The sequence below is a fragment of the Petromyzon marinus genome, unplaced genomic scaffold (assembly GCF_048934315.1).
Source record: "Petromyzon marinus isolate PM22_M1 ecotype Great Lakes invasive population unplaced genomic scaffold, UKy_Petmar_22M1.pri1.0 PM_Scaffold_1, whole genome shotgun sequence".
In the NCBI taxonomy this organism is placed as follows: domain Eukaryota; kingdom Metazoa; phylum Chordata; class Hyperoartia; order Petromyzontiformes; family Petromyzontidae; genus Petromyzon; species Petromyzon marinus.
The window spans coordinates 4,005,595-4,019,708 of NW_027423057.1; the positions used below are offsets into that span (position 1 = coordinate 4,005,595).

General features: G+C 53.7%; 1 protein-coding gene across 2 annotated transcripts in view; it reads left to right on the forward strand.

Annotated features, from left to right (window-relative positions):
* Nucleotides 1-1,367: 1,367 nt before the first annotated feature.
* The window catches only part of LOC142922523 (dual specificity tyrosine-phosphorylation-regulated kinase 2-like), a 110,708-nt gene continuing 97,961 nt past the window's right edge, over nucleotides 1,368-14,114 (forward strand). The window contains exons 1-7 of one of the 2 annotated variants that reach the window (XM_076063322.1): nucleotides 1,368-1,678; nucleotides 2,459-2,498; nucleotides 5,385-5,484; nucleotides 6,744-6,904; nucleotides 7,766-7,902; nucleotides 12,246-12,392; nucleotides 12,867-13,005. In XM_076063322.1, coding sequence (XP_075919437.1) covers nucleotides 2,493-2,498; nucleotides 5,385-5,484; nucleotides 6,744-6,904; nucleotides 7,766-7,902; nucleotides 12,246-12,392; nucleotides 12,867-13,005 — 690 coding nt within the window. In that variant the 5' untranslated portion in view covers nucleotides 1,368-1,678; nucleotides 2,459-2,492. The remainder of the gene's footprint in view (nucleotides 1,679-2,458; nucleotides 2,499-5,384; nucleotides 5,485-6,743; nucleotides 6,905-7,765; nucleotides 7,903-12,245; nucleotides 12,393-12,866; nucleotides 13,006-14,114) is intronic. The other variant, XM_076063323.1, reaches the window with a different exon arrangement.

The window sequence follows — 14,114 nt, forward strand, 5'->3', positions numbered from 1 at the left end:
CTCACCACACAGAGATCCATAGACTCACCACACAGAGACCCACAGACTCACCACACGGAGACCCACTGACTCACCACAGAAACCCACAGACTCACCACACAGAGACCCACAGACTCACCACACAGAGACCCACAGACTCATCACACAGAGACACATAGACTCATCACACAGAGACCCATAGACTCACCACACAGAGACCCACAGACTCATCACACAGAAACACATAGACTCATCACAAAGAGACCCATAGACTCACCACACAGAGACCCACAGACTTACCACACGGAGACCCACTGTCTCACCACACAGAGACCCACAGACTCATCACACAGAGACCCAAAGACTCATCACACAGAGACACACAGACTCACCACACAGAGACCCACAGACTCATCACACAGAGACACATAGACTCATCACACAGAGACACATAGACTCACCACACAGAGACCCACAGACTCACCACACAGAGACCCACAGACTCACCGCACAGAGACCCACAGACTCACCACACAGACACCCACAGACTCACCGCATAGAGACCCACAGACTCACCACACAGAGACCCATAGACTCACCACACAGAGACCCACAGACTCACCACACAGATAACCACAGACTCATCACACAGTGATACACAGACTCACCACACAGTGATACACAGACTCACCACACAGAGACACACAGACTCACCACACAGAGACCCACAGACTCACCACGCAGAGACCCACAGACTCACCACGCAGAGACCCACAGACTCACCACGCAGAGACCCATAGATTCACCACACAGAGACCCACAGACTCACCACACAGAGACCCACAGATTCACCACACAGAGACCCACAGATTCACCACACAGAGACCCACAGACTCACCACACAGAGACCCACAGACTCACCACACAGAGACCCACAGACTCACCACACAGAGACCCACAGACTCACCACACAGAGACCCACAGACTCACCACACAGAGACCCAAAGACTCACCACACAGACACCCACAGACTCACCACACAGAGACCCACAGACTCACCACACAGAGACCCACAGACTCACCACACAGAGACCCACAGACTCACCACACAGAGACCCACAGACTCACCACACAGAGACCCACAGACTCACCACACAGAGACCCACAGACTCATCACACAGAGACCCACAGACTCACCACACAGAGACCCACAGACTCACCACACAGAGACCCACAGACTCACCACACAGAGACCCACAGACTCACCACACAGAGACCCACAGACTCACCACACAGAGACCCACAGACTCACCACACAGAGCCCCGTGTGGGCATCTTCAGGCTGAGTCGACCTTGAGGAGGCCCAGACAGGGTTCAGATTTTCCCGCCACCGCCTCCACTCGTCCCGACCCGGAAGCGGAAGTATAAGCTGTAGATTTGGGGGCGCCCGGCTGCCGGGGGCGTGGCCGCGTTAACCACGTCATTCGGCAGGGGCGTGGCTCCGCGTGGGCGTGGCTTGGCGTGGGCGTGGTCACTTCCCTCGCACTGAACGTCATCGGTGACGTCACGTGGCCACGTGGCTCGTCACAGTTCGAGACGGACGTGAAGGAGGCGGCTGCTTTTTCGTCTTTAGCGTCGACATCTTCAGATTCTTCATCATCCTAATCGCTGAGCACCTTCTGCTGAAGCCATTGACGTGGTGAGTTGTGTGGGTCAGTGTTGTGGGTCTGTGGTGAGTTGTCTGGGTCTGTGGTGAGTTGTGTGGGTCCGTGTTGTGGATCCGTGGTGAGTTGTGTGGGTTCTTGGTGAGAGTGTTGGTTCGTGGTGAGTTGTGTGGGTCCTTATTGTGGCTTATTGGTGAGTGTGGGTGTCCGTGGTGAGGATTCATGGTGAGTTGTGAGAGTCCGTGGTGAGGATATGGGTTCGTGGTGAGTTGTGTGGATTCGTGGTGATGATGTGGGTTTGTGGTGAGTTGTGTGGGTTCGTGGTGAGTTGTGTGGGTTCGTGGTGAGGATGTGGGTTCGTGGTGAGTTGTGTGGGTTCGTGGTGAGGATGTGGGTTCTTGGTTTGATGTGTGGGTTAGTGGTGAGGATGTGGGTTTGTGGTGAGTTGTGTGGGTTCGTGGTGAGGATGTGGGTTTGTGGTGAGTTGTGTGGGTTCGTGGTGAGGATGTGGGTTTGTGGCGAGTTGTGAGGGTTCGTGGTGTAGGTTTGGGTTTGTGGTGAGTTGTGAGGGTTCGTGGTGAGGATGTGGGTTTGTGGTGAGTTGTGAGGGTTTGTGGTGTAGATGTGGGTTTGTGGTGAGTTGTGAGGGTTCGTGGTGAGGATGTGGGTTCTTGGTGAGGGTTGGTGGGTTCGTGGTGAGGATGTGGGTTTGTGGTGCGTGAGTCCGTGCTAACAATGTGAGTCCACGTGGTAGCGGTGCAATCGCCCTCTACTGAACTCTGCCTGACTCTCCCCACTCTCCACTCTCCACGCAGAGACGCCGAGAGATTTACGGAGCACAGCAACGCCATGCAGGTAGGCGTGGCCCCCTCCACTCAACATATGAACACCACCCTAACTTACAAACACCACCTACACTTACAAACACCACCCTCACTTACAAACACCACCCTCACTTACGAACACCACCCTCACTTACAAACACCACCCACACTTACAAACACCATCCACACTTACAAACACCACTCACACTTACAAACACCACCCTCACTTACAAACACCACCCACACTTACAAACACCACTCAGACTTACAAACACCACCCACACTTACAAACACCACCCTCACTTACATAGACCACCCTCACTTACAAACACCACCCACACTTACAAATACCACCCTCACTTACAAACACCACCCTCACTTACAAACACCACCCACACTTACAAACACCACCCACACTTACAAACACCACCCACACTTACAAACACCACCCTCACTTACAAACACCACCCACACTTACGAACACCACCCACACTTACAACACCACCCTCACTTACAAACACCACCCTCACTTACAAACACCACCCTCACTTACGAACACCACCCTCACTTACAAACACCACCCTCACTTACAAACACCATCCACACTTACAAACACCACCCTCACTTACGAACACCACCCTCACTTACGAACACCACCCTCACTTACAAACACCATCCACTATTACAAACACCACCCTCACTTACAAACACCACCCTCACTTACGAACACCACCCTCACTTACAAACACCACCCTCACTTACGAACACCACCCTCACTTACAAACACCACTCACACTTACAAACACCATCCACTATTACAAACACCACCCTCACTTACAAACACCACCCACACTTACAAACACCACCCACACCTGTGAACACCACTCACACTTACAAACACCACCCATATATGTATACATATATACATATGTATGTGTGTGTATATATGTATGTATGAATGTGTATGTGTGTGTGTGAATGTGTATGTATGTGTGTGTATGTGTGTATGTGTGTGTATATATGTATCTATGAATGTGTATGTGTGTAGGAATGTGTATGTATGTGTGTATGTATGTGTGTATGTCTGTGTATATGTGTGTGTGTATGAATGTGTATGTGTGTATGTGTGTGTAAGTATGTATGAATGTGTGTGTATGCGTGTATGTGTATATATGTGTGTATATGTGTATGTGTGTGTGTATGTGTGTGTGTATGCCCTGGTGGTCCCCCTTTTCAAGAAGGGGGACCGCACAGACTGTAACAACTACAGGGGCATCTCACTCCTCAGTGTGCCGGGAAAGGTCCTGGCAAGGATTATTCAACATCGCCTTGCCAGGCACGCTGAGGAGAGGCTTGCGGAGCCCCAATGCGGTTTCAGGAAAGGGCGGTCCTGCACAGATGCCATATTTTCTGTCCGTCTGCTACAGCAGAGGTGTAGGGAATTCCAACAAGACCTACATCTCTGCTTTATTGACCTGGTCAAGGCCTATGATACCATCAGTAGGCCTGGGCTCTGGGTCGTTCTTCGTGCTTTTGGAGTACCTGACCCTCTGCTCACGATCATTAAGGACCTTCATGATGGTGAGCGGGCCCGGGTAAAACTACGTGGCCGGGAGTCAGAGCCATTCCCTGTACACCTTGGGGTGCGACAGGGATGTCCTCTGGCTCCCACATTATTTAACATCTATTTTGACCACGTAGTTCGTGAAGCCTTCAATAGCTGTACCGGGGGAATCTCCATATGGTACAGATATAATGGGAGGCTAATCGATGCCCGGGTGCGGTCAAGGGATGGCTCCCTATTACTCAACCACGTTATGTATGCTGATGATTTGGTAATAGCTGCTCAGTCAGAGGAGGAGTTGGAGACGCTGCTGCTGAGACAGGAGCGTGCCACTAAGAGGTGGGGCCTTACCATCAGCCCCACCAAAACTAAGCACCTGCCTGGGTATTTTGTACCATCGGACACTCCACCCCCACAACTCCCAATCGGTGATGGGGCAGTTGTGGAGAGAGTGGAGAGTTTCCCATACCTGGGCAGTGTGCTTATGACTGGCTCCAGTTTAACAGCAGAGGTCTCACTCCGAATCAGTCGAGCGGCAATATATTTTCATCGGTTGCGTAACGCTGTGTGGAAGCTACCTGGTCTGTCGCTCCGCACTAAGCTTCAGGTCTTCTCGGCCACGGTCATTCCCTCCCTTCTCTACGCTTGCGAAACGTGGACCCCCCTAATGGAATATCTTCGCTGGTTAGAAACATTTAGACTGGCCTGCCTACGATCCATCCTGGGTTTAACCAGACTGGATTGTGTGAGGAGCTCACAAATCCTTGAAAGATCTGGGCAGGGTCCCATCGGTGAGCTCCTTCGGTAGGCAAGGCTGCGATGGCTGGGTCATGTAGCCCGCATGCCCAGCCACCGCATGCCGAAACAGCTTTTGTTTGGCCGGATTGAGGGGGCTAAGCGGGCGCGGCACGGGCTAGAGAAGAGATGGAGTGATGTGGTACAGGAGGACGTGGAGCTGAGTGGACTTGCCGATGACTGGTACCAGCGGTGTCAAGATCGGCCTCTGTGGAGGAGGCTCGTGAAGGATGCTACTGGGCAGTTGGAGGCAGTCGCCCTCCAACAACAACGGAGGACGGAGGAGCGACGCTCAGAACAACGAGCGGAGCGCCGGGTGGCTAAAGCACAGCAGGTTGGCACAGTAGGGGGCACAGGTGGTGCATCTGCCAGTCATCTCAGTCAGTCGACCCGTGGCACCTGGGTCTGCCCCGTGACCTCCTGCCAGCGGGCGTTCGACACTTCACGTGGCCTCACGGTGCACATAGCCTGGCACAAGCGTCGTGGTGACGTCACCGCCACTTAGTGGCGAATGGCGGTTGTTGTTGTGTATGTATGTATGAATTTGTGTGCGTGTAGACGAGGCAAGCTGGACCGAGCGGGAGGCAGCCTCCGCCTATCACCAGGTGGAGTGCGCTGACCGCCAGCTCCACGTTAATCCGCCCCAAATCACCCAAAGGTAAGAACGAGAGAGGAGCAGGAGAATCATCAAAGTCTAAGAATGATGGCAGCTCAGATCAAAGCAGCTCAACCAAGTGGGCTGATATCATCGTCATCATCATCATCGCCGTCATCATCGTCGTCATCATCATCATCGTCGTCATCATCATTGTCGCTGTCACGTGGAAATGCATAGCAGCAGCCAAATAACACTTGGATACAAGCGTGGTGATGTTGATTCCTCTAAATGTTGAGCGGGGAGATACTCACAGAGACACCCATAGATACACTGACAACCATAGACAGAGACACCCATAGACACACAGAGACACTCATAGACACCCACATACACCCATAGACACTCATAGACACACAGAGACACACAGATACACCCGTAGACACACAGAGACCCACAGAGACACCCAGACCCAAAAAGAAGTTTAACTTTCGTAGATGCAACCTGTACCGCCACGTGGGTCTACATTAGCGTTGAAGGGTTCCCGACGACTCGGAGGTTTAGGGGCTTTCGCCGTAAGTTTACTCGAAGCTTATTACAGTACACGAGGGTGTAACAACTTCCCCAGGGGTCCCGGGCTACGTCCCACTAGCCCCCCCGTCACAGCCGGCTGCCCCGTGCTGCCTCCTCTGCGTCCGACCGTGGGTTCAGCCAACCCGGCCGACCGAGGAGCGCGGTCACCTCCAGCCCTGTACGCTGTGCTATCCCCTACTCCTACCCTCTTGCCCCTGGCTCCCCCCGTTCCACCCTACTCCGAGCCCTGGCTCCAGCAACGACCCCGCCTACGTCACGGGGTTCCCCTTTTTATACCAAGGGGAGACGTGACGTCATGGAGCCGCCCGGCGCGCATGACGTCACGTTTCGTGACGCCATCGCGCCGGACGGCACACCTGACGACACGTTTCCATTTGACTCCTCTGCATTAGTAAAGGTCTCTGGTGAGTCTCTGTGAGTCTCTGTGGGTGTCAGTGGGTCTCTGTGGCTCTCTGTGGGTCTCTATGAGTCTCTGTGGGTCTCTGTGGGTCTCAATGAGTCTCTGTGGGTCTCTTTGAGTCTGTAGAAAAATGCGTTTAGAGCATTTGTCTGCCACGTGATGATAACGATGATGATGATGACGATGATGACGACGGTGATGATGACGACGATGATGATGACACCAGCCACTTTGGGGGGGGGGGGGGCATAGCGCGGTTTGTGTATACAAAACAAGTTGATAGCTTCAGTTGTTGTGGCTGATGTTGTTGTTGTTGTCACGTGTGCAGCGATCCAGCGTATCTTCAAGACTTCCCTGACGAAGCGCCAGAAGCTGGAGCTCGCCGCTATGGACGCGGTTTGGTTTTTTACTTTGGACGAGGGGGAGGAGGAAAGCCGAGGGGGCGTGGCCAATGGAGGATATGACGACGACGATAACAACTACATCCTTGTGAGACTCACACACACAGTCACACAGACACACACATACACAGACACACACACACAGACACACACAACTACATCCTTGTGAGACTCACACACACAGACACACAGACACACACGCACACACAGACACACACAGACACACACACACAGACACACACAGACACACACAGACACACACATACACACAGACACACACAGACACATACAGACACTCACACAGCCACACACACAAACACAGACACACACAGACACACACAGACACATACACACAGACACAGACACACACAGACACACACAGACACAGACACACACACACAGACACACACACACAGACACACACACAGACACACACAGACACACACAGACACAGACACACACCGACACACACAGACACACACACAACTACATCCCTGTGAGACTCACACACAAGACAAAGACAAAGATCCCCTATATAGCCTTCACAGACTGTAGGGGCAAGTGCTGTTAGCGAGCACCTATGAAGGCCAGAACGTTACACGAGGGGGTGGGTGGCCAGCACCACGCCCGACCGCCTTTGTCTCCCCAGTGGCGATGTTTACACACCGCACCAGCTACTCATTTGAGGCTGAGTCGACCTAGGGGAGGCCCGGGACCGGTTCAGATAATCGTCACTGTTGGTGTTGGCCGTGAGTGGGAATCGAACCCCGGGTCGCCAGGTTGATAACGCAGCGTAACGCTAACCGCTGCACCACCACTCCCCACACACACAGACACACACAGACCCCCAATTTGACCTTCACCCTGATGCTTTCCGTGACCTCCCCGTGACCCCACTTTGACCTTCACCCTGACCACTCCGCGTGACCTCCCTCGTGACCCCTGCAAGGTCCAGAACGAGCACTTCTACTACCGCTTCGAGCTGAACGAGACGATTGGGCATGGCGGACAGGGCGTGGTGGTGCAGTGTCTGGACCACAAGACTCGGACAATGGTGGCGCTCAAGATCCTCGCCTCGCCCTCCAAGTGAGTGGGCCCTGGTGCAGCGGTGCAGTCAACAGCAGCAGCAGCAGCACCAACAACAACAACAACAACGATGTCAACAACAACAATGGGCCAACTATGGGACTGCTGTTGTCACTGTGAGCTAACACTCACAGTGACAACAATAACAAACTATGGCTGAAACATCCTTTACTTGACTCGCTCGAGCACCCACCACCATCACGACCACTGCCACCCCCATCACCACCACCACTGCCACCACCATCACCACCATCACACTACCACCACCCCTCTCTCGCTACCACCACCATCACGACCACTGCCACCACCATCACCACCACCATCACACTACCACCACCACCATCACACTACCACCACCATCACGACCACTGCCACCACCCCTCTCTCACTACCACCACCACACTACCACCATCACACTACCACCACCACCATCACAACAACAACAACCGCCATTCGCCACTAAGTGGCGGTGACGTCACCACGACGCTTGTGCCAGGCTATGTGCACCCTGAGGCCACGTGAAGTGTCGAACGCCCGCTGGCAGGAGGTCACGGGGCAGACCCAGGTGCCACGGGTGGACTGACTGAGATGACTGGCTGATGCACCACCTTTGCCCCCTACTGTGCCAACCTGCTGTGCTTTAGCCACCCGGCACTCCGCTCGTTATTCTGAGTGTCGCTCCTCCGCCCTCCGTTGTTGTTGGAGGGCGACTACCTCCAACTGCCCAGTAGCGTCCTTCACGAGCCTCCTCCACAGAGGCCGATCTTGACACCGCTGGTACCAGTCATTGGCAAGTCCACTCAGCTCCACGTCCTCCTGTACCACATCACTCCATCTCTTCTCTAGCCCGTGCCGCGCCCGCCTAGCCCCCTCAATCCGGCCGAACAAAAGCTGTTTCGGCATGCGGTGGCTGGGCATGCGGGCTACATGACCCAGCCATCGCAGCCTTCCCCGCCGGAGGAGCTCACCGATGGGACCTTGCCCAGATCTTTCAAGGATTTGTGAGCTCCTCACACAATCCAGTCTGGTTAAACCCAGGATGGATCGTAGGCAGGTCAGCCTAAATGTTTCTAACCGGCGAAGATGTTCCATTAGGGGTTCCACGTTTCGCAAGCATAGAGAAGGGAGGGAATGACCGTGGCTGAGAAGACCTGAAGCTTAGTGCGGAGCGACAGACCAGGTAGCTTCCTCACAGCGTTACGCAACCGATGAAAATATATTGCCGCTCGACTGATTCGGAGAGAGACCTCTGCTGTTAAACTGGAGCCAGTCATAAGCACACTGCCCAGGTATGGGAAACTCTCCACTCTCTCCACAACTGCCCCATCACCGATTGAGAGTTGTGGGGGTGGAGTGTCCGATGGCACAAAAATACCCAGGCAGGTGCTAGTTTTGGTGGGGCTGATGGTAAGGCCCCACCTCTTAGTGGCACGCTCCTGTCTCAGCAGCAGCGTCTCCAACTCCTCCTCTGAATGAGCAGCTATTACCAAATCATCAGCATACATAACGTGGTTGAGCTATAGGGAGCCATCCCTTGACCGCACCCGGGCGTCGATCAGCCTCCCATTATATCTGTACTATATGGAGATTCCCCCGGTACAGCTATTGCAGGCTTCACGAACTACGTGGTCAAAATAGATGTTAAATAATGGGGGAGCCAGAGGACATCCCTGTCGCACCCCAAGGTTAACAGGGAATGGCTCTGACTCCCGGCCACGTAGTTTTACCCGGGCCCGCTCACCATCATGAAGGTCCTTAATGATCGTGAGCAGAGCGTCAGGTACTCCAAAAGCACGAAGAACAACCCAGAGCCCAGGCCTACTGATGGTATCATAGGCCTTGACCAGGTCAATAAAGCAGAGATGTAGGTCTTGTTGGAATTCCCTACACCTCTGCTGTAGCAGACGGACAGAAAATATGGCATCTGTGCAGGACCGCCCTTTCCTGAAACCACATTGGGACTCCGCAAGCCTCTCCTCAGCGTGCCTGGCAAGGCGATGTTGAATAATCCTTGCCAGGACCTTTCCCGGCACACTGAGGAGTGAGATGCCCCTGTAGTTGTTACAGTCTGTGCGGTCCCACTTCTTAAAAAGGGGGACCACCAGGGCATCCTTCCAATCCTGCGGAACCCGTCCAGTGGTCCAGACTGTTGTTATGATGTCATATAGGGCAGTCTGTGCACAAACGCCGCCCTCCCTCAGCATTTCGCTTGGGAGATCATCTCTGCCCGCTGCCTTTCCTCGTCTCAGACTTCGGATTGCCTTCAGTACTTCCTCAACAGATGGCACCTCAGCCAGCCACTCACAGGGGGTGACTTCTTCCAATATTTGAGGCACCGCAGTCTCAGCAGGGTCATCCTCACTTTGTGCCACAATGTTTTCCTGGCTGAGGGATTTTCCCTCCCCCAGGACCTCACAGAAATGCTCAGCAAATCTGCAAACCTGTTCCTGGGGGTTGGAGATTGGGTCACCGTTTTTTCCCCTAATGATGGTAATAGGTGTGGCGCTGCAGATTACTTTTTTGATGGAGTTAAATAGAGATTTGTGATCACGGGCTACTGAGGCAGACTCCATCTCCTCAGCAACCCGCGACCACCACCCATCCTTGCAGCGCCTCACGGCTCTCCGAACCTCCGAGTGAAGGCTGCGGTAAGCCTCCTCATTCTCTGACGTGGGATTCTGTAGCCGATGACAGTGGGCCTGTCGCTTTTTCTCAACCATCCTGAACACCTCCTCTGTCAGCCAGGGTCTCTGGGGAGGTCTGGACCGCGTACCCAAAGCAGCCATTGCAGCTGCATGAGTCACAGTCCTAAACCTCGCCCATTTATCCTCGACATCAGGAGGAGTCAGGGACGATGCCAATCCCAGCCGCAAGCGATGATGAAATTCTCGCTTGCAACTTTCATCAGATAACTGAGACCAGGCCACTTTAGGTTGGAATGGGGTCCTGGGTGAATACCCACCATCGGAGTGGAAGAATGGCAGGCGCATCTTACAGATGACTAGTCGATGGTCAGGGGGCAGATCAGCTCCACGGTAGGTCCTGGTGTCAAGGACATGGGCTCGCATCCGCTTGTCCGTCACTATGTAGTCCAGCAGATGTTCTTGCTTGGACCCGGCATGCATCCATGATGTTGTGTGGATGCGCCGATGCCGGAACAGCGTGTTGGTAATTACAAGCCCATGGGCTGCACAACAATCTAGCAGCCTCCTACCGTTGTTATTGAGCTGATCTGGCCCCTGCCCTCCAATCACTCCAGACCAGGTGCCAGTATCATGACCAACTCGGGCATTGAATTCACCCAGCATGATGACTCTATCCCGAGGGGCCACTTTAGCCAGCACCTGCGACAGGAGGTCATAGAAGGCATCTGACTCATCGGCTTTGCCTGCATCCCTCCACGGATGTTCATCTTCAATGGGGGCATAAGTAACGACGACCACCATTCCTCGCCTCCGGTTGATGGGAAGGCGAGCCCAAAGTAGCCTGGGACTTACAGCTTCCCACACCTCACCGCCACGCTCCCACGCCCCCTTCATTCTTTTGTTCAAAAGAAGAGCCACACCCTGTTGTTTGGCAGTCTGCTGCCCCGAGTAGAGGACTGTCCACCCCTCATGGTGGCAGGAGCCAGAGCCGGTCCACCGGACCTCCTGAATGCCACAGAGATCCAGGCGGTACCGGTCCAGCTCCCGACAGAGGAGTGGCAGCCTCTCCTCCGCAGTGAGCGTTCGAACATTCCACGTGGCCACCCGTAATGACTTTTCGTTGTTTCTGGAGGAGCCCCGAGGGTAGATATTCAATCTCCTGGCTCCGCCAATTGGGGTTTGGCCAGGAGACGTCATAGATGCCTGGCCCCCCGGGGCCTCCGGCACAAGCTTATTAGTTACATATTTCAGTTTAACTCGTGGTTTAGTGGTAATTAATTGAAGGTGGAGGGGTTACCAGCCCCTCGCACCCGTCCAGAGCCCCCGTTTAGCCCCTGTGGTGGACACATATGCCATGAGGGGAGGAGCCAATCAAAATTGGACCTCTCCCCACAGCACTCTCCACGACAGAGTTGCCCGTCCGGCACCGCACGGAGGTAGGGGGTTGTTTTGCCGGACCACCATCACACTACCACCACCACCACCATCATCACCATCACACTACCACCACCATCACCATCACACTACCACCACCACCACCCCCACACTACCACCACCATCACGACTACTACCACCACCACCCCCACACCACCACCACCCTTCCCCACCATCACCACCATCCCTCCTCTACGTTATGTCTAAACTCTCTGTCTCTCTGTCTCTGTGTCTCTCTCTGTGCACTCGCTCACTCGCGCGCAGCTCCATGCAAGAGGAGAACCAGCTGAGGGAGATGCAGATGTCCATGGAGCTGCAGAGCCACCGTAGCGACGTGGACTTCAACGTTGCCAGAGTCCTGGAGACTTTCTCCTTCCGAGGACATAAATGCCTTGTCATGGAGCTGTTGAGGTACGAACAGCACCAGCACCAGCACCACTCACTCACTCACCATCACCACTACCGCCATCACCACCACTCACTTACCATCACGACTACCACCATCATCACCGCTACCACCACGACTCACTCACTCACCATCACCACTACCACCAGCACCACCACTCACTCACTCACCATCACCACTACCACCAACACCACCACCACTCACTCACTCATTCACCATCACCACTACCACCAGCACCACCACTCACTCACCATCACTACTACCACCATCACCACCATCACCACCACCACCACCACCACCTACTCACTCACCACCACTCACTCACTCACTCACCACTACCACCACCACTCACTCACCCACCATCACCACCACTCACCATCACCACTACCACCATCACCACCCACTCACCACCACCACACCACCACCCACAGAGACCCACAGAGAGGGGCATCGCTGACGCCTCTGTCTCCCCGTCACAGCACGAACCTCCATTGGCTGCTCAGAGACATGGGGCAGGGGCACATCGACGAGGACATCGCGAGGGCCTACACCAGGGGCATCCTCCGCTTCCTCGCCTATGCCAAGTCCCGGGGCATCGTCCACGGGGACATAAAGCTGGTGAGCGGAGGGCAGGCTGGGGGCGCGGACGCTCGCTTCGACGCTCGGCACTCTGACAGATGTAGATGAAACTGGTCCTCCACGTTCTGTAGATGTAGATGCCACTGGTCCTTCACGTTCTGTAGATGTAGATGCCACTGGTCCTTCACGTTCTCCAGATGTAGATGCCACTGGTTCTTCACGCTCTGTAGATGTAGATGCCACTGGTCCTTCACGTTCTGTAGATGTAGATGCCACTGGTCCTTCACGTTCTGTAGATGTAGATGCCACTGGTCCTTCACGTTCTGTAGATGTAGATGCCACTGGTTCTTCACGTTCTGTAGACGCAGATGCCACTGTTCTTCACATTCTGTAGTTGTAGATGTCACTGGTTCTTCACGTTCTGTAGATGTAGATGCCACTGGTTCTTCACTTTCTGTTGATGTAGATGCCACTGGTTCTTCACTTTTTGTAGATGTAGATGCCACTGGTTCTTCACGTTCTGTAGATGTAGATGCCACTGGTCCTTCACATTCTGGAGACGAATATGCCATTGCTTCTTTACGTTCTGCAGATGTAGATGTCACTGGTTACAGATGTAGATGCCACTGGTTCTTCACGTTCTGGAGATATAGATGTCACTGGTTTTTCGCGTTCTGTAGATGTAGATGCCACTGGTCCTTCACATTCTGTAGATGTAGATGCCACTGGTTCGTCACGTTCGAAAGATGTAGATGCCACTGGTTCTTCACATTCTGCAGATGTAGATGCCACTGGTCCTTCACGTTCTGTAGACGAAGATGCCACTGGTTCTTCACGTTCTGTAGATTTAGATGCCACTGGTTTTTCACGTTCTGCAGATGTATATGCCACTGGTTCTTCACGTTATGTAGATGAAGATGCCACTGGTTCTTCACGTTCTGTAGATGTAGACGCCACTGGTTCATCACGTTCTACAGATGTAGATGCCACTGGTTTTTCATGTTCTGTAGATTTAGATGCCACTGCTTCTTCACATTCTGTAGATGTAGAAGCCACTGGTTCGTCACTTTCTGTAGACGCAGATGCCACTGGTTCTTCACATTCTGTAGACGCAGATGCCACTGGTCCTTCACGTTCTGTAGACGTAG